The sequence below is a fragment of the Rhinoderma darwinii genome, unplaced genomic scaffold (genome assembly GCF_050947455.1).
Source record: "Rhinoderma darwinii isolate aRhiDar2 unplaced genomic scaffold, aRhiDar2.hap1 Scaffold_4522, whole genome shotgun sequence".
NCBI lineage: Eukaryota > Metazoa > Chordata > Amphibia > Anura > Rhinodermatidae > Rhinoderma > Rhinoderma darwinii.
The window spans coordinates 1-19,124 of NW_027463951.1; the positions used below are offsets into that span (position 1 = coordinate 1).

The following is a 19,124-nucleotide window of genomic DNA, read 5'->3' on the forward strand; positions in this document are numbered from 1 at the left end:
TACTGCTCCCTATATACAAGAATATAACTACTATAATACTGCTCCCTATATACAAGAATATAACTACTATAATACTGCTCCCTATATACAAGAATATAACTACTATAATAATGCCCCCTATATACAAGAATATAACTATTATAATACTGCTCCCTATATACAAGAATATAACTACTATAATACTGCCCCTATATACAAGAATATAACTACTATAATACTGCCCCCTATATACAAGAATATAACTACTATAATACTGCCCCTATATACAAGAATATAACTACTATAATACTGCCCCTATATACAAGAATATAACTACTATAATACTGCCCCCTATATACAAGAATATAACTACTATAATACTGCCCCCTATATACAAGAATATAACTACTATAATACTGCCCCCTATATACAAGAATATAACTACTATAATACTGCCCCTATATACAAGAATATAACTACTATAATATTGCCCCCTATATAAAAGAATATAACTACTATAATACTGCCCCTATGTACAAGAATATAACTACTATAATACTGCCCCTATGTACAAGAATATAACTACTATAATACTGCCCCTATGTACAAGAATATAACTACTATAATACTGCTCCTATATACAAGAATATAACTACTATAATACTACCCCATATATACAAGAATATAACTACTATAATACTGCTCCCTATATACAAGAATATAACTACTATAATTCCTCTCCTATGTTCAATATTATTTATTGTCTTATAAGGAGAGTTAGAATTTCACTGATGTTTCTTGCTGATTGTTTCTAGTCTTTAGGTTGCTCAGGTGACCGCAGATACTTAGATTTTTATACCTAGAACCCGGGACGCTCGGCCGCAGCAACAATCAGTAGGACTATACTGTAGATGATGAGCTTCAGAGTCCTGCTCAGATGTGGACAGTAAGAGTCCCATTATATATATGGGAGAGAGATGTAAATAGAATATATCCACATCCGTCCCTATTCCCATGAGCTCACAATCTAATTTTACAGATGTTACCGCTGGTTATATTAGATGTCAGAGTCTTCCTGTTTATGTAAAAAAATAAAAATAATATATTATATGTTTTTTAGATCCTTAGTTGAAACCAGAGCTCGGTTTTCCTCCACCCAGGGCAAAGTCTCAGCCGTCTGCCCCATCCATGTATCTCGATATTATGGCCAAGGCAAAGTGTCTTGTTGGCATCCCTCCTGGCACCCGGGCACCTGTCTTTGTTTTCTGGATTTTGCCTCTGGTCATAACCGCTTCAAGCTGGACCTTTTCTATGAAGGAGACAGATTCCACTATTTACCGATGTAGCAGAGCTGAATTTGTCGTGGACGTTGTTCTTATACGTTAGAATAACTGACTTGTTAAGATAATGCAGAAGGTTTACTGCAGTCTTGCCCTAACCACAGATAACACATACGTACTAGTGCCAAAGGACAAACTCTGCTCTGCTACATCTCTATACACACATATATATTGTATCCATTGTCCAGTAATTAAGAAGAGTAGAAGGTACTGTAGACTGAGCCCATTAGTTAAATGGCTGTACAGCAGAGAGGAAGCACTTAGACTTGTGAATAAGGAAACGTTTTTATGGCGAGATGCATCGCGTTATGGATACGCCATCGATAATGACTCCATTAAACATTTAGAGGGTTTATGTCATGTGATGCATTAGTTCTGAAAGCAAAATCAGAATCAATATTGAGAATATGAAAACTGGAGACCTGAGCAGCGTCCTCGCAGGCATGTCGTGTCTATAGCGGGGGAATTCTATATACATAGGGTTATATAGACGTATGGAAGCCTCTGTGGGGCCTATAGCACTGTTCATCCTGAGCCTCCTCGTGCAGGAATAGAAAGCCTAGAACTACAATGATGACTTGACCTTTTACCCCGGGAGGGTGGAAGGAGTGAGAGGGGTGAATCCCCGTATAACCATGCGGATCTATACACCCTTCAGGGTATGCGGAGATCTGGGAGACTGACCACCCCTATGGTCACAGTGGCGGCTGCCATTAGTAGTCGTCACCCATCGTCTATTCCCGTGTAGCAGAGATGGATATAACACAGGACGACTGTTTAGGGGGAAGTGTTCTGGATTTGGGTGAGCGCAGCGCTTCTCTGTAATCTATAGGGATACATGAAGTTCATATGTGAATTTAGTGACATCACAGATAAAGGGCATCTGATACGCTGTCGATTGTTAGCTCCTGTGCCAAATCTGTAAACCTCCTGGTTTATAAAATAATGTCATAAACCTGTATAGATTGTAAGCTCTTGTGCCAAAATCCTCTATCTTCCCATCCTCCTATAACAATGTCATTAGAAACTCCTGTATCCTATAATGTGCCCGTCCTATAACACTGTCCTAATGTAAACTCCTGCGCCAAATCCATTCATCCTCCCTCCTTATATTCTATATACCTAATAGATTGTAAGCTCCTGCGCCATAACCCCTCATCTCCCCTCCTAATATAGTAATGTCATATACCCCATAGACCTCATCCTGTGCTGCTATATCCTCTGGTCTGCCCCCCCCCCCATATAATAATGTTATATCTCCAAAGACCTCACCCTGTGCTATATCCTCTATCAGCCCCCCACATAATAATGTCATATACCCCATAGACCTCACCCTGTGCTATATCCCCTGGTCTGACCCCATATAATAATGTCATATACCCAATAGACCTCACCTTGTGCTATATCCTCTGGTCAACCCCCGCCATGTAATAATGTTATATACCCCATAGACCTCACCCTTTGCTATATCCTCTGGTCCCCCCCCCCCCATATAATAATGTTATATACCCCATAGACCTCATCCTGTGCTATATCCTCTGGTCCGCCCCATGTAATAATGTTATATACCCCATAGACCTCATCCTGTGCTATATCCTCTGGTCCCCCCCCCCCCCCATGTAATAATGTTATATACCCCATAGACCTCATCCTGTGCTATATCCTCTGGTCCACCCCCCATGTAATCATGTTATATACCCCATAGACCTCCTCCTGTGCTATATCCTCTGGTCCACCCCCCATGTAATCATGTTATATACCCCATAGACCCTTAACTATATCCTCTGGTCTGTCCCTATATATTAATGTCATGTACCCCATAGACTGTTAGCTCTTGTGCCGATTCCTCTTATATCGTTGTATTTGCTCTGCAGTGTCAGCAGGTTTTGTCCATTCACCTCCCATCTCCCTATTATTTACAAGCAGCATTTAGTGTCATCTGCGGGCAGGTCCACGTCTGACTCCTTATTTAGCTCTTCTTTGACTCCTTTCCAAGGTCTCGTGTGGGGAATTTGCTGGCGGAGAACGTGAATGACAATAAATGTATTTTCCAGCAGAGGGACTGGAGTCTGAGCAAGAAGTTTCCTGGAGTTACAAGACAGAAGTCTCTGCAGGTGACTGAACCCGGAGCCCGGACTGAAGTCTCTGCCCGTCCATCTAGTGCACCAGCGGAGAGAACCCCAGGTAAGTCAGCCGGGGGGTGATACATGGGACATCCGAGGTGCCAGCGTGACCTTGAGCTGCTGATTGTATGTGGGCGGGTGTGTGGCAGCTCCGTGCTGTGGTGGTGACGGTGCTGCTTCCCCTTTATGAGGATACGATACAGAGTGGCACCAAGTTAGGGTCTGGATGATTGTTTGGGGCGGTCAGAGGGTCACCCCATATAATGATTGTAATAAGTGTTGGAGCAAACTCGTGAAACCGGAGTCCTGAGTCACTGTCACCGGCACTTTAATAATATACATCTCCGTACCTTACCCTGTATACAGCGAGCTCCGCACCCAGCCTGTGTGTACCGACTACGTGGTATACACATTATTGTGCCCACTTCATTGTTGTTCTTGTATCCAGCTCCTGTGTCATCTACTTATACACCGCACCTCTCCAGTATACGCTATATACACTGCACCTCTCCAGTATACGCTATATACACTGCACCTCTCCAGTATACGCTATATACACCGCACCTCTCCAGTATACGCTATATACACCGCACCTCTCCAGTATACGCTATATACACCGCACCTCTCCAGTATACGCTATATACACCGCACCTCTCCGGTATACGCTATATACACTGCACCTCTCCGGTATACGCTATATACACTGCACCTCTCCGGTATACGCTATATACACTGCACCTCTCCAGTATACGCTATATACACTGCACCTCTCCAGTATACGCTATATACACTGCACCTCTCCAGTATACGCTATATACACCGCACCTCTCCAGTATACGCTATATACACCGCACCTCTCCGGTATACGCTATATACACCGCACCTCTCCGGTATACGCTATATACACTGCACCTCTCCGGTATACGCCATATACACTGCACCTCTCCAGTATACGCTATATACACCGCACCTCTCCGGTATACGCTATATACACTGCACCTCTCCGGTATACGCTATATACACCGCACCTCTCCAGTATACGCTATATACACCGCACCTCTCCAGTATACGCTATATACACCGCACCTCTCCAGTATATGCTATATACACCGTACCTATCCAGTATACGCTATATACACTGCACCTCTCCAGTATACGCTATATACACCGCACCTCTCCAGTATACGCTATATACACCGCACCTATCCAGTATACGCTATATACACTGCACCTCTCCAGTATACGCTATATACACTGCACCTCTCCAGTATATGCTATATACACTGCACCTCTCCAGTATATGCTATATACACTGCACCTCTCCAGTATATGCTATATACACTGCACCTCTCCAGTATACGCTATATACACTGCACCTCTCCAGTATACGCTATATACACTGCACCTCTCCAGTATACGCTATATACACCGCACCTCTCCAGTATACGCTATATACACCGCACCTATCCAGTATACGCTATATACACTGCACCTCTCCAGTATACGCTATATACACTGCACCTCTCCAGTATATGCTATATACACTGCACCTCTCCAGTATATGCTATATACACCGCACCTCTCCAGTATACGCTATATACACCGCACCTCTCCAGTATACGCTATATACACCGCACCTCTCCAGTATACGCTATATACACCGCACCTCCCCAGTATACGCTATATACACCGCACCTCTCCAGTATACGCTATATACACTGCACCTCTCCAGTATATGCTATATACACTGCACCTCCCCAGTATACGCTATATACACCGCACCTCTCCAGTATACGCTATATACACCGCACCTCTCCAGTATACGCTATATACACTGCACCTCTCCAGTATACGCTATATACACTGCACCTCCCCAGTATACGCTATATACACTGCACCTCTCCAGTATACGCCATATACACTGCACCTCTCCAGTATTCGCTATATACACTGCACCTCTCCAGTATACGCCATATACACCGCACCTCTCCGGTATACGCCATATACACTGCACCTATCCGGTATACGCCATATACACTGCACCTCTCCTGTATACGCCATATACACTGCACCTCTCCAGTATCCTGTGCAGTCTCTTCCTCCTGTGCAGTCTCTTCCTACTCTAAGCTCAGCTGATTGTGCTCCATATTTCTCTTGCCCTCAGTTTCTGGGACAGGAAGTAGCTGTCTGACCTACAATTGTCACTCATTTACGTTGTTATGCAGCTGCTTTTTCTGTCACCTATTCAACCAGAGGCTCCTCCTCCCTCTTTTGGATCTGCCTGGCAGCCAATCACAATTAGAGAACCTTCTCATCTATCTCACTGTGCAGGGACTTTATTTGATTCTCTACATATAGAATGTGAGACACGATCTGGTATCAACAACCAGATGATTATTTATCCATCGGGAACGTGTCAGACCGAGCACAACCTTCATTTATAGCCTAGAAGGTTGAAAACAAATCATGATGGGAAGTATAATGTATTAGTGGCGTCCGAGAGCGAGGAAGTAGCTAACTTCTCCACCGATTTTGGTTTCTAATAGATAGTATCAGTCTGGGACAAAACTTGAATAAAATGAATGTGGCTTTTTTATTGTCCGCCCTGACACAAATATAAAAGATAGAATCTCTGGAAATAAATTTTGATTTGTCCCAAAAACTTTTTAAGAGTCCGGAAAACATTGTTTTATTATAGTGAAGGCATTTTGTGTTTCCAGCGTACAATATCATTACAACAAACACAAACCTGTTGTGTGTTTACAAAACTATTTTTGTCATCTCGATCTGCAGTAAAAATGTGTTAACTTCACAGAATGACTAAAAAACAAATGACGTAATAACATTCACGTCGTGTTTACAAAACCTCAACGGGAAGCGCCAAATTGTAACAAGTTCACGTGTGTATCGGAAATGTAGCCATGAGGGCACAAGCGAGTCTGTAGGGTTAGGGTCCCCATTCTTCTTCTCCATGGGCAGTGTGGACCTGTGCGGGTCTCCATCTCTCCACAGGAGCGTCCACATCACGAAACAAGGGGGGGAGGGGAGAAGTCAAGGGTCATAATGACCTTCTCTCCTACAAGGAATGAGAATGAAGGTGAACAAGGACTAGACCCCTTTCTTACCAGGACGGTCGGGTTAACCGGCACCAGGAAGGGCCCCCACCATGATATTGCTACGAGGCCACGTCTTCTCCATGTATGACCCTGCACAAAATTGATGTAATTTATTGTCCGCAAACTCTGACGTCTTAATAAATATGTAGCGTGGGCTCCACAAAATAGATTTTAATGACACAATATAAAATCCTATTCTGAATATTTTCCCCGTGCTCTTCTCTACAGGGAATAATCTTTAGATGGAGGCAAAGAGTCTGACCGTATGTGAAGGTTTAGTATGTTAGGCCCCATGAACACGGCTCATTGCGGGCATGGACGGCTGCCACCCGCATTTTCGGCCCGTGCTCCAATACAAAGTATGGGAGCACAGTCCGTAAAAATCAAAAGATAGGACATGTTCTATCTTTTGCGGTACACTTCTACGGCCCGGATACCTTCCCGTAAATAAACGGGAAGGTGTCCGTGGACAATAGAAGTTGATGGGTCCGTAATTGCGGACGACTTTTACGGTCGCGTGCATGGGGCTTTACTTGGGGTTGGGTCATGAATATACACTACCGTTCAAAAGTTTGGGGTCACCCAGACAATTTTGTGTTTTCCATGAAAACTCACACTTATATTTATCAAATGAGTTGCAAAGTGACCAGAAAATATAGTCCAGACATTGACAAGGTTAGAAATAATGATTTTCTCCTTCAGACTTTGCTTTGGTCGCTCCATTTGCAGCAATTCCAGCATTGCAGACCTTTGGCATTCGAGCTGTTAATTTGCTGAGGTCATCGGGAGACATTTCCCCCCCCCCCATGCTTCCAGAAGCCCCTCCCACAAGTTGGATTGGCTTGATGGGCACTTCTTGCGTACCATACGGTCAAGCTCCTCCCACAACAGCTCTATGGGGGTGAGATCTGGTGACTGCGCTGGCCACTCCATTACAGATAGAATACCAGCTGCCGGCTTCTTCCCTAAATAGTTCTTGCATCATTTGAAGGTGCTTTGGGTCATTGTCCTGTTGTAGGATGAAATTGGCTCCAATCAAGCGCTGTCCACAGGGTATGGCATGGCGTTGCGGAGTGATCGCCTTCCTTATTCACAATCCCTTTTACCTTGTACAAATCTCCCACTTTACCCCAGACCATCACATGACCTCCACCATGCTTGACAGATGGCGTCCGGCGCTCTTCCAGCATCTTTTCAGTTGTTCTGCGTCTCACAAATGTTCTTCTGTGTGATCCAAACACCTCAAACTTCCATTCGTCTGTCCATAACACTTTTTTCCAATCTTCCTCTGTCCAATGTCTGTGTGCTTTTGCCCATATTAATCTTTTCCTTTTATTAGCCAGTCTCAGATATGGCTTTTTCTTTGCCCCTCTGCCCTGAAGGCCGGCATCCCGGAGTCGCCTCTTCACTGTAGACGTTGACACTGGCGGTTTACGGGTACTATTTAATGAAGCTGCCAGTTGAGGACCTGTGAGGCGTCTATTTCTCACACTAGAGACTCTAATGTACTTGTCTTGTTGCTCAGTTGTGCAGCGGGGCCTCCCACTTCTCTTTCTACTCTGGTTAGAGCCTGTTTGTGCCGTCCTCTGAAGGGAGTAGTACACACCGTTGTAGGAAATCTTCCGTTTCTTGGCAATTTCTCACATGGAATAGCCTTCATTTCTAAGAACAAGAATAGACTGTCGAGTTTCACATGAAAGCTCTCTTTTTCTAGCCATTTTGAGAGTTTAATCGAACCCACAAATGTAATGCTCCAGATTCTCAACTAGCTCAAAGGAAGGTCAGTTTTATAGCTCCTCTAAACAGCAAAACTGTTTACAGCGGTGCTAACATAATTGCACAAGGGTTTTCAAGTGTTTTCTAATCATCCATTAGCCTTCTAACACAGTTAGCAAACACAATGTACCATTAGAACACTGGAGTGATGGCTGCTGGAAATGGGCCTCTATACACCTATGTAGATATTGCATTAAAAACCAGACTTTTGAACGGTAGTGTATATTGAATACATATTGATAACCGATAGGAAGTTTGCAGTGGTCCTCAGTGAGTAATGTCATTGTACCGATTTTGCTTTTGTATATGACCCCAGAGTGTGTATCTTGTCTTAAAATTTTACTGACGTATTCTAGAATACGTGACACAGAGTTATTTACAGGCAAGTAGCCAACAACAATGATGTCATCTCTAAAGAAAACATTTATTTGAAGGACAAAACACATTCTGTCAAACTAAAAATAATTTTTTGGCCACAAAATTAACTTTGTCAGCACAAAAAAAAATAAAAAATTATGTTTTGATTAACTCGTCCTCTCAAATCAATTTCACTAGTAATGAATCATTTCAGGACAAAACTATCGAAAAATAACCTTTTAATCAAAATATGTTTTAAATAATTAATTTTGGATTAGTATATTAATTTTTGTGAACACAACACATATTCTGTGTTCACAAAATTAGTTTTTTGCTGTCACAAATTTCAACATATAAATTTTGTATTCTCGAAATGCATTTTGTGCTCGCTGTGAAGTCCTCGCTCCCTGAGTCAGACGAGAGTTATCTAGACAATGCGGTTGTGTTGTGACATGTGATCCAATGTGATACTTATGATAAACAGGTGTCTCTACTTCCCCACTGACGGGTGGTGCTGACTTATAAAAACACCGTACAGTAGAGTTACCGGAGGAGCAATAGCAGAGCCCATAATCTGCTCTAAAAATACTTCCCTACAGAGATGCGGGAGATGTTAATCTGTCTTCAGTCCGACCTCCTCCTCGGTGTCTTGTTCAAAGTCTTCATATTTCCCAGCCTGACCCATCTCCTATACTTGTCTCTGATGAAAACATCCCGGCAATAAAAGCGGAGCTCACACTGAGAGACGAGAGAGGAAGAAGAGCATCAGACAAGCATCTCAAAGACTCTGCGCAAAGGACTCGCCTACTGTGGACCAGGACTAAGGTCCCTCAAGATTGAACTGATCTACTGTGGACCAGGACTAAGTTTGCTCAAGATTGAATTGATTTACTGTGCACCAAAACTAAGGTACCTCAGGATTGAACTGATCTATTGTTGAAAAGGACATAGGCCTCATAGGACAGGGGTCACCTACATTGGATGAGAAGGTCCCATAGGACTGGGTTCACCTACTGTGGAGAAAGACTTAAGACCCACAGGACCAAGCTCATCTACAGTAAAAGACTAAAATCCACAGGATTGGGCTCATTTACTGTAGACAAGGAGGTCCAATAGGACTGAGCTGATCTATTTTGAATAGAGGTTTGGGTATTAAAGCTCTGGGTGACCCTGCCTGCTATAAGTTTGTCTTAACAAGCATACCCCGGCTCACCGACCAAAAGTTTGGCTTTTCTAAAATAATTTTGAATTTAGCTTCCAGTCCTGAGATTACTGAGCAAAGTTTAATATCACTTGAAATAAATCTGTTTTGGACATAATCATCTGTGATAAGTGGCCTCTGTGCAGGACCCATGGCAGTACCTGGAACAGTAGGTAAGTACCCCTCATGTAACCTCAAGGTTTCCTTTTTCAGCTCTGGTTTCAGACTTGACTTTGCATAAAAAAATACCCCCCGGCTGTGTTTACATGTAGCTGCTATATATATATATATATATATATATATATGTATATATATATATATGTGTATGTGTGTGTATATATATATATATATGTGTATGTGTGTGTATATATATATATATATGTGTGTGTATGTGTGTGTGTGTGTGTGTATATATATATATATATATATGTATGTGTGTGTGTGTGTGTGTGTATATATATATATATATGTGTGTGTGTGTGTGTATATATATATATATATATATATAGACCTATATAGATGGATCTATATTTATATTGACTTCTGTATCAGGGGGTTTGGTCTTGATACATTTTAGGAAAATTATGATACAACTAAGAGCTCACAGACTTTTTTTCTGCTTCCTCTTTCGCTTCCGGAAATTGAAATTTTGACACTTGAAAGGTTTCCTGGGTAAGTTGTTGTATTCCTGTTTTCGGCTCCCTCACATCTGATGTAAACTGCAAGTCACGGTGTGAAGTAATATTCTGCGGCCTCAGAGATTACATAGGCAGCTGCTTGTTATGTGCAGGCGGACCCTGGGTCAATGCCAACATCCTCTTCCATGGATCTGTATATTGTGTGAAAAGTTTTCTTCCCGTGGAGTTGTTAGACAGGAATACTCTCAATTCCAGAGCTGCATGCAATATTTCTTCAAGGGGGGGGGGGGGGGTTAATGATCAATAGAGGCCGTGTCACATGACCCCACGTTTACGACGTTTATTCACAACCTGATTCCATGTGCGGTCATCTGACACAAATGTAAGAGTAGAGCGAAGGAAACGGCTGCCAGAACTTTCAGCCAGGGACTGGGGATTGTTTTGATCCCATAACCCCCCCTACTGTATACCACTGCGAAATACGATCGGACGTGGCAATCAAGATCACAGTATTATATAAGCTGATCATACTGCACATTTGGAAGATGTCATCACATAATATCTCTCATTTCACTAGCAGAACCGACCCATAGATAGTGCTGACCATGCACAATGGCGGCAGACATTTTATGGGCGGAGCTAATATTTATGAAAAGGGTGGTGATTGGTTTAAATGAAAGAGTTTAGTGATGTCACCAGTTCCCAGTGAAATGACAGATATGCAGTAGGAAGAGCAACGTGGATGAGTTGGGAACATCGATGGGGGCATCGTTATCACTTTAATAAGAGAAGTGTCTGCATTGAGTCAGTGGGGCACCTGTCATAGAGATAGCCGCGTCGAGAGGATGGGGGCGCCAAAATAAATTTTCTAATTCTGAAGTCCATGGAGCTGATTTATTTGCAGTCCAAAAGCTACGATTTATACGGCTTCACTGGAAATTACTCCAAACAGACCTGAAGAGTTGACGGACCTGTAATGTAACGCAATGTCTTATTCCTTGGAAGTCTCCGTTACTATCGAGGACCATGATGCAAAGTGTTTCTCCCTTTATTATATGGACTAAAAGGCCATTTTTGATAAGTTACAGTGCACCGGCTTGGGCGCCATGTTGGCCACCATGACCTTGCATGTGGTCCTTCAGCTTTAATAATGGTGCTTCTTCAATATTGACGTATGTTTAAGATTTGTCCATACAAAACAGGAGCCAGAGGTCTTGGCGATCACGGGCCGGGGTTCTGTGAACTATAGAAAGAATATAAGCTCATCGTTCATACCGTAAATGACTTCATGTACATAATGGTTGAAAAGGTTTGGAAAAAACTCAAACCAGTCGAACCAGTCACAGTAATGTATTCTTGGCTTGGTAGTCACAGATCTTATAGCTCTTCTTTGATGTCCTACATTGTAAACGCTGCTAAATAAATATTGTATTGTGTTGTGTGCGTTTCTCTTTAGTCATCTCTGTGTTTATCGCTAGGGAAGGTCGGCACTGCTTGTGTAATGTGGACTTCTCATATCATGTTGAGTCCATGATTGTTTTTGACTCCTCATATGATGTCTCCTCAAATGGTGTTTGTCTTCTTGTCGGACGTCGGCTTCTCGTCGGACGTCGGCTTCTTGTCGGACGTCGGCTTCTCGTCGGGAACGTCGGCTTCTCGTGGGGAACGTCGGCTTCTCGTGGGGAACGTCGGCTTCTCGTGGGGGACGTCGGCTTCTCGTGGGGGACGTCGGCTTCTCGTGGGGGACGTCGGCTTCTCGTGGGGGACGTCGGCTTCTCGTGGGGGACGTCGGCTTCTCGTGGGGGACGTCGGCTTCTCGTGGGGGACGTCGGCTTCTCGTGGGGGACGTCGGCTTCTCGTGGGGGACGTCGGCTTCTCGTGGGGGACGTCGGCTTCTCGTGGAGGTGGTGTCCTCTAATGATGTTGTTGACTGCTCCATAATTGTTTTTGACTCCTCATATGATGTCTCCTCAAATGGTGTTTGTCTTCTTGTCGGACGTCGGCTTCTCGTCGGACGTCGGCTTCTCGTCGGACGTCGGCTTCTCGTGGGGAACGTCGGCTTCTCGTGGGGGACGTCGGCTTCTCGTGGGGGACGTCGGCTTCTCGTGGGGGACGTCTGCTTCTCGTGGGGGACGTCGGCTTCTCGTGGGGGACGTCGGCTTTTCGTGGGGGACGTCGGCTTTTCGTAGGGGACGTCGGCTTTTCGTGGGGGACGTCGGCTTTTCGTGGGGGACGTCGGCTTTTCGTGGGGGACGTCGGCTTCTCGTGGGGGACGTCGGCTTCTCGTGGGGGACGTCGGCTTCTCGTGGGGGACGTCGGCTTCTCGTGGGGGACGTCGGCTTCTCGTGGAGGTGGTGTCCTCTAATGATGTTGTTGACTGCTCGAATGATGTTATCTCCTCGCATGACGATGCGGACTCCTAGAAGGAAGTTTAACTACCGTGGATTCAGAGGTTGCCGTCTCACAGAGATAGTGGTGCTTTATGGAACCCATAGACCCCTTTCCATCATAAGCAATATTACAGTGTTTACACATTGTGCCCATATAACATTTTCACAAAACCGCGGTACGACATGGTATATGACCGCAACGTGTGCCGTGTGCCTTTATAAGGCTAGAGTTCAATAGTGACATAGCGTTACGCGTGAGCCGTGGTAGAATTGAAGGATTACAGCAACGTGACCTCATTGTTTGTCTCTGGAATTTGGCTGGATTGTTTGCGATTATTTCTAGATCACTTTTGTTTTTCATAAGGAAAATTAGAAGCCAAAGCACGGTCGCAGTAATCTTGGGATTTAGGGAGTGGCCATAGGGGGTGCAGAGGTAGAAGTCGCACGGGGTCCCATAAGAAGACTAGTATTGCGGCACATTGTAGGTGGGGGCCCTGTCAGAGATTTTTCGTTGGGGTCTGAGAGTTTCGCTTTACCCGGGATTTTACAACAAATCTTGTTCCACGCCGTGTCGCCACGCCCACGCTGCACTAACCTCAAGGAGCGGTGTAGAAGTAAGATGGCGTATTATGGTAATTGCGCAATAAAGTATTAACTATAGGCAGACCTTAATATACCAAGATGAAAACTTTTACTATGTATAAAGATCCTATACAATATGGAGTAATTTTACACAATAACAAGTGTGAGGACGGAGACCCTGGTCCAGGAGCCTCGTGTTACGCCTCCGACTTCAGCCCGATAGGATTTCCAGGGCCCATGAAAATATTTCACCTGGTGCTTCCCTGTCCCTTCAACGGATAAGAGACGAGAAATAATGCAAATTAATGATGATAATAAGTAAATAAGACCTTGATGGAACATCCGGATATAAGAGCTGAATACAGAAGAAGACATTCCCTCAGAGCTTAAATCGCAGTGATTGCACGATCCTTTATCTGCCTCTTTTTCTTAGTTTTTACATTGGATCAGCTTTATATTTCCATATCCGACTTCGGTTTAATACATTGTAACGATGCAAAGAGAAGCTTCATAATGAGTGTCAGGAGCGAATCCAAATATAAGTTACCGAATCTCTATAATGAATATATAATTATACAGGACAGATTTATATAATTACATCACACATAGGCATCTCTATAGGAATACATACCAGAAAGGTTCCAATCAATGAAAGTAATGAATACCTGCTGTACATACCTAAACTTGTTATATTCTTGTATATAGGGAACAGTATTATAGTAGTTATAGTCTTGTATATAGGGGCAGTATTATAGTAGTTATATTCTTGTATATAGGAGCAGTATTATAGTAGTTATAGTCTTGTATATAGGGGCAGTATTATAGTAGTTATATTCTTGTATATAGGGAGCAGTATATAGTAGTTATACTCTTGTATATAGGGAACAGTATTATAGTAGTTATATTCTTGTATATAGGAGCAGTATTATAGTCGTTATATTCTTGTATATAGGAGCAGTATTATAGTAGTTATATTCTTGTATATAGGGGCAGTATTATAGTAGTTATATTCTTGTATATAGGGGGCAGTATTATAGTAGTTATATTCTTGTATATAGGAGCAGTATTATAGTAGTTATATTCTTGTATATAGGAGCAGTATTATAGTAGTTATATTCTTGTATATAGGAGCAGTATTATAGTAGTTATATTCTTGTATATAGGAGCAGTATTATAGTAGTTATATTCTTGTATATAGGGGTGCAGTATTATAATAGTTATATTCTTGTATATAGGAGCAGTATTATAGTAGTTATATTCTTGTATATAGGAGGCAGTATTATAGTAGTTATATTCTTGTATATAGGAGCAGTATTATAGTCGTTATATTCTTGTATATAGGAGCAGTATTATAGTAGTTATATTCTTGTATATAGGGGCAGTATTATAGTAGTTATATTCTTGTATATAGGGGGCAGTATTATAGTAGTTATATTCTTGTATATAGGAGCAGTATTATAGTAGTTATATTCTTGTATATAGGAGCAGTATTATAGTAGTTATATTCTTGTATATAGGAGCAGTATTATAGTAGTTATATTCTTGTATATAGGAGCAGTATTATAGTAGTTATATTCTTGTATATAGGGGTGCAGTATTATAATAGTTATATTCTTGTATATAGGAGCAGTATTATAGTAGTTATATTCTTGTATATAGGAGGCAGTATTATAGTAGTTATATTCTTGTATATAGGAGCAGTATTATAGTAGTTATATTCTTGTATATAGGAGCAGTATTATAGTCGTTACATTCTTGTATATAGGGGGCAGTATTATAGTAGTTATAGTCTTGTATATAGGGGGCAGTATTATAGTAGTTATAGTCTTGTATATAGGGGGCAGTATTATAGTAGTTATATTCTTGTATATAGGGGCAGTATTATAGTAGTTATATTATTGTATATAGAGTGCAGTATTATAGTAGTTATATTCTTGTATATAGGAACAGTATTATAGTAGTTATATTCTTGTATATAGGGGCAGTATTATAGTACTTATATTCTTGTATATAGGGGGCGGTATTATAGTAGTTATATTCTTGTATATAGGGGCAGTATTATAGTGGTTATATTCTTGTATATAGGAGCAGTATTATAGTAGTTATATTTGTGTATATAGGGGCAGTATTATAGTAGTTATATTCTTGTATATAGGAGCAGTATTATAGTAGTTATATTCTTGTATATAGGGAGCAGTATTATAGTAGTTATATTCTTGTATATAGGGAGCAGTATTATAGTAGTTATATTCTTATATATAGGAGCAGTATTATAGTAGTTACATTCTTGTATATAGTGGCAGTATTATAGTAGTTATAGTCTTGTATATAGTGGCAGTATTATAGTAGTTATAGTCTTGTATATAGGGGCAGTATTATAGTAGTTATATTCTTGTATACAGAGGGCAGTATTATAGTAGTTATATTCTTGTATATAGGGGCAGTATTATAGTAGTTATATTCTTGTACATAGGAGCAGTATTATAGTAGTTATATTCTTGTATATAGGGGCAGTATTATAGTAGTTGTATTCTTGTATATAGGAGCAGTATTATAGTAGTTATATTCCTGTATATAGGGGCACTATTATAGTAGTTATATACTTGTATATAGGAGCAGTATTATAGTAGTTATATTCTTGTATATAGGGGCAGTGTTATAGTAGTTATATTCTTGTATATAGGGGGCAGTATTATAGTAGTTATATTCTTGTATATAGGGGCAGTATTATAGTAGTTATATTCTTGTATATAGGGGGCAGTATTATAGTAGTTATATTCTTGTATATAGGAGCAGTATTATAGTAGTTATATTCTTGTATATAGGGGGCAGTATTATAGCAGTTATATTCTTGTATATAGGGGGCAGCATTATAGTAGTCCGTGCAAGCAATGAAATGTGCTTTGTTTTTTAGAACCGTGTGAATAAGCTCGTAAAAGGACTACAACTTTTCTGAGTCAGAAATGTGCTCAGAGCAGTTGTCACTTCCCTCCCCCACTCTGTTTGTAAGCAAAACCAATTAACAGGCTTTTAGTTGCTTAGTGATAGTTACTGCACCTCTAACAAAGTAAATATATATATAATGGTGACTTGAATAGTTTTTCGATAGAACGTACAGTAGATGAAGCCATTGAAGCTTGTGAGCTCGGTCCAGGTGTCTCCTCCAGTTTTATTTGATCTCTGATCTTTTCAGGACTTCTTATTCTATCTTGTTTCACTCTTTAGGAGAGATGCCGCGACACTTCCCTCGCCTTAATATTTCGGAGGTGGATGAACAAGTCCGACTTCTTGCTGAGAAAGTTTTTGCTAAAGTTCTTCGAGAAGAAGACAGTAAAGATGCTTTATCCCTGTTCACTGTGCCGGAGGATTGTCCTATTGGACAGAAGGAGGCCAAAGAACGTGAACTGGAGAAGGAAATAGCAGAACAGAAATCTGCTGAAATTGTTAAAAGGTTTGTGTTGGCGCAGTTATTGTACGTAGCAGTTTGTAATTTCTAACACATCACAATTCTCTGGTTCAACAGAATCTTAGGTTTTCCAACATCTTGACACAATGAACATGATTTCCTGTTTTTATATTAAGAAATAGAAAAATAATATTTTCTCTCTCGTTTCTAAGCATGTTTCAAAACACAACAATATTCTGCTGACTGTAGATGCAGCTGACTGGCACTGAACTAAATTGCGAGGTTTTAAATATTCCTTAGTGGAATTTTCCCCATATTATCCATACTATCCTTCCGGGTATAAGACACATCTTCTAGTCTCTGACGCTACATAACTCTGTGTCATGGGAAAACCTAGAGGAACAACAATAACACAAGGTCTATTTAGATGCTAATAAAGCCTCAAAGCTCTAAATACAGACACCCAGCTACCCTGCTTGATGATGGTTTCCATGTAGCAACAGATTTTTCCTAAATGCAAAAATTAAAATGAATTATTGAGATGCTGGATTTAGCATTTGCTGTTCGATGTTAATGATAGGTGAGGCTTCAGTCTGTGGGCCTTTGTCAGGTTATTGACAGCCTGCCCTGAGCATGTCCTTGACTGACGCGGTTATCTACACCGGTGCCCAAAATTAGAGGTGCTGATGTGAGGAAGACAACTGTAAGGGTCATGTGACAGCCTCCGGAATCATTGTCAACACAGATCTGGAATTAATGCAGTTACTGAATGTATCATTGTAGACGGTTCTAGAAATGTATCCAATAATAGCAATATGCCGAACAATACCAATACATGCCCTCTTTCTCCGCCTATAAAGGTGGCTTTCCCGTTCTGCCCAGGACATGTGACCATGTAGGCGCATTAACCCAACAAAATGTGCCAGGAAAGTGGCGTAATGTGCGCTGGAAAATGTCTGGAGCGATGAGCGCGTGTGTAGTATATTATTAAAAACATGCGCCATTTTTAACCTCTTTCTGTGACCTGTACGACAGATTTAAAGAAAGTTGCACAAAAAGAGCACGGCTAAAAACGTATTATGGACTGGTACATCCGTAAATTATCCCCACCTTTTCAACAATATATTTCTTATTGCGCCAATGCATTTTAAACAGAAAATGAAGCAACTTTACAAAAAGTTTTAATCAAAAATCGCCTCCCGTTCTATGTATACAGCTCCTATGCAGAGTTATGTGTCTCTATAGTTACAGATTACATCCGCCCTCCACTTGCACCGCACATAAAGCCATCTGTCATTTGGATGAGGCAGGAGCTGTATTGGGCAGGTGCCATCTTTCATATTTACCCCAATCTGCCAGTCAGGTGTGTGTATTACCTCTGCCATAGAGATTGCGTCATACCGTAGTAGTAATACTAATAATAACACACATGACAATTGTGTCCTGGGTTGTAGCTGGCACCATACTGGGGGCCCATTTTTGTCGTTCAGGCCCCCTCTCTTCTATGTACATTACTGGGTAGGGCTGATCCCGGGCACCTGGGGCTTGTTGAGGTGTTGAGCTCCTCATTTCTATTTCCCCATGGATATAACACAGGCGTGATCACATTTTCGCAGTGTGGTATATGATTTGTACATCACCAGATAAGAATCTAATATTTACTTACAGGTGACGTGCCTTTTATTTCTGTATGGAAATCCCAGGAGAGGTCTGAGGTGCCGGGCAGATAACACGGGGAGGGTTAATATTAAACTTGAGGAAGCAGCAGGTGACATCAGTAAAATGGAAATTTGTCCAATTTGCAAAATTGATTATTCGGGTCGGAGTTATGAATAGAACTTATGTTGTTCCTGACTATTAAGTGCCCATTGCAGCGTTAGGGATTGGATTGTCTGTAAGCATAGGTCTGCATAGGAGCTGTATACATAAATCTCTTAATCTGCTCATATGTTACTTCCTCTTCAGTGCCATGCAACTGATCTAACGAACGTCTCTGAGATAATCGTGATGACCCTGAAAAGCGCCAGATATAAACCCATTATTTAGGTCGCATGGGGCTCTGGTCATAGTCCTCCTTCTGATTATAATAGCCTCGTCTGCCGCCTCTTATGTTGAATATATGTGCTAAGCATATTATATGCATTTCTTCTCCTTATGCCAATATTATAAAATAAAATTTGGAGGGGTAAATACATTTTTGCACTGTGCTTACTAGC

At 41.5% G+C, this 19,124-nt stretch overlaps 1 protein-coding gene across 2 annotated transcripts in view; it reads left to right on the forward strand.

Moving 5' to 3' along the window:
• Nucleotides 1–3,341: 3,341 nt before the first annotated feature.
• The window catches only part of AMPD3 (adenosine monophosphate deaminase 3), a 31,403-nt gene continuing 15,620 nt past the window's right edge, over nucleotides 3,342–19,124 (forward strand). The window contains exons 1-2 of one of the 2 annotated variants that reach the window (XM_075848716.1): nucleotides 3,342–3,503; nucleotides 16,728–16,953. In XM_075848716.1, coding sequence (XP_075704831.1) covers nucleotides 16,733–16,953 — 221 coding nt within the window. In that variant the 5' untranslated portion in view covers nucleotides 3,342–3,503; nucleotides 16,728–16,732. Of the gene's footprint in view, nucleotides 3,504–9,341; nucleotides 9,601–16,727; nucleotides 16,954–19,124 lie in introns of those variants that run through there. The other variant, XM_075848717.1, reaches the window with a different exon arrangement.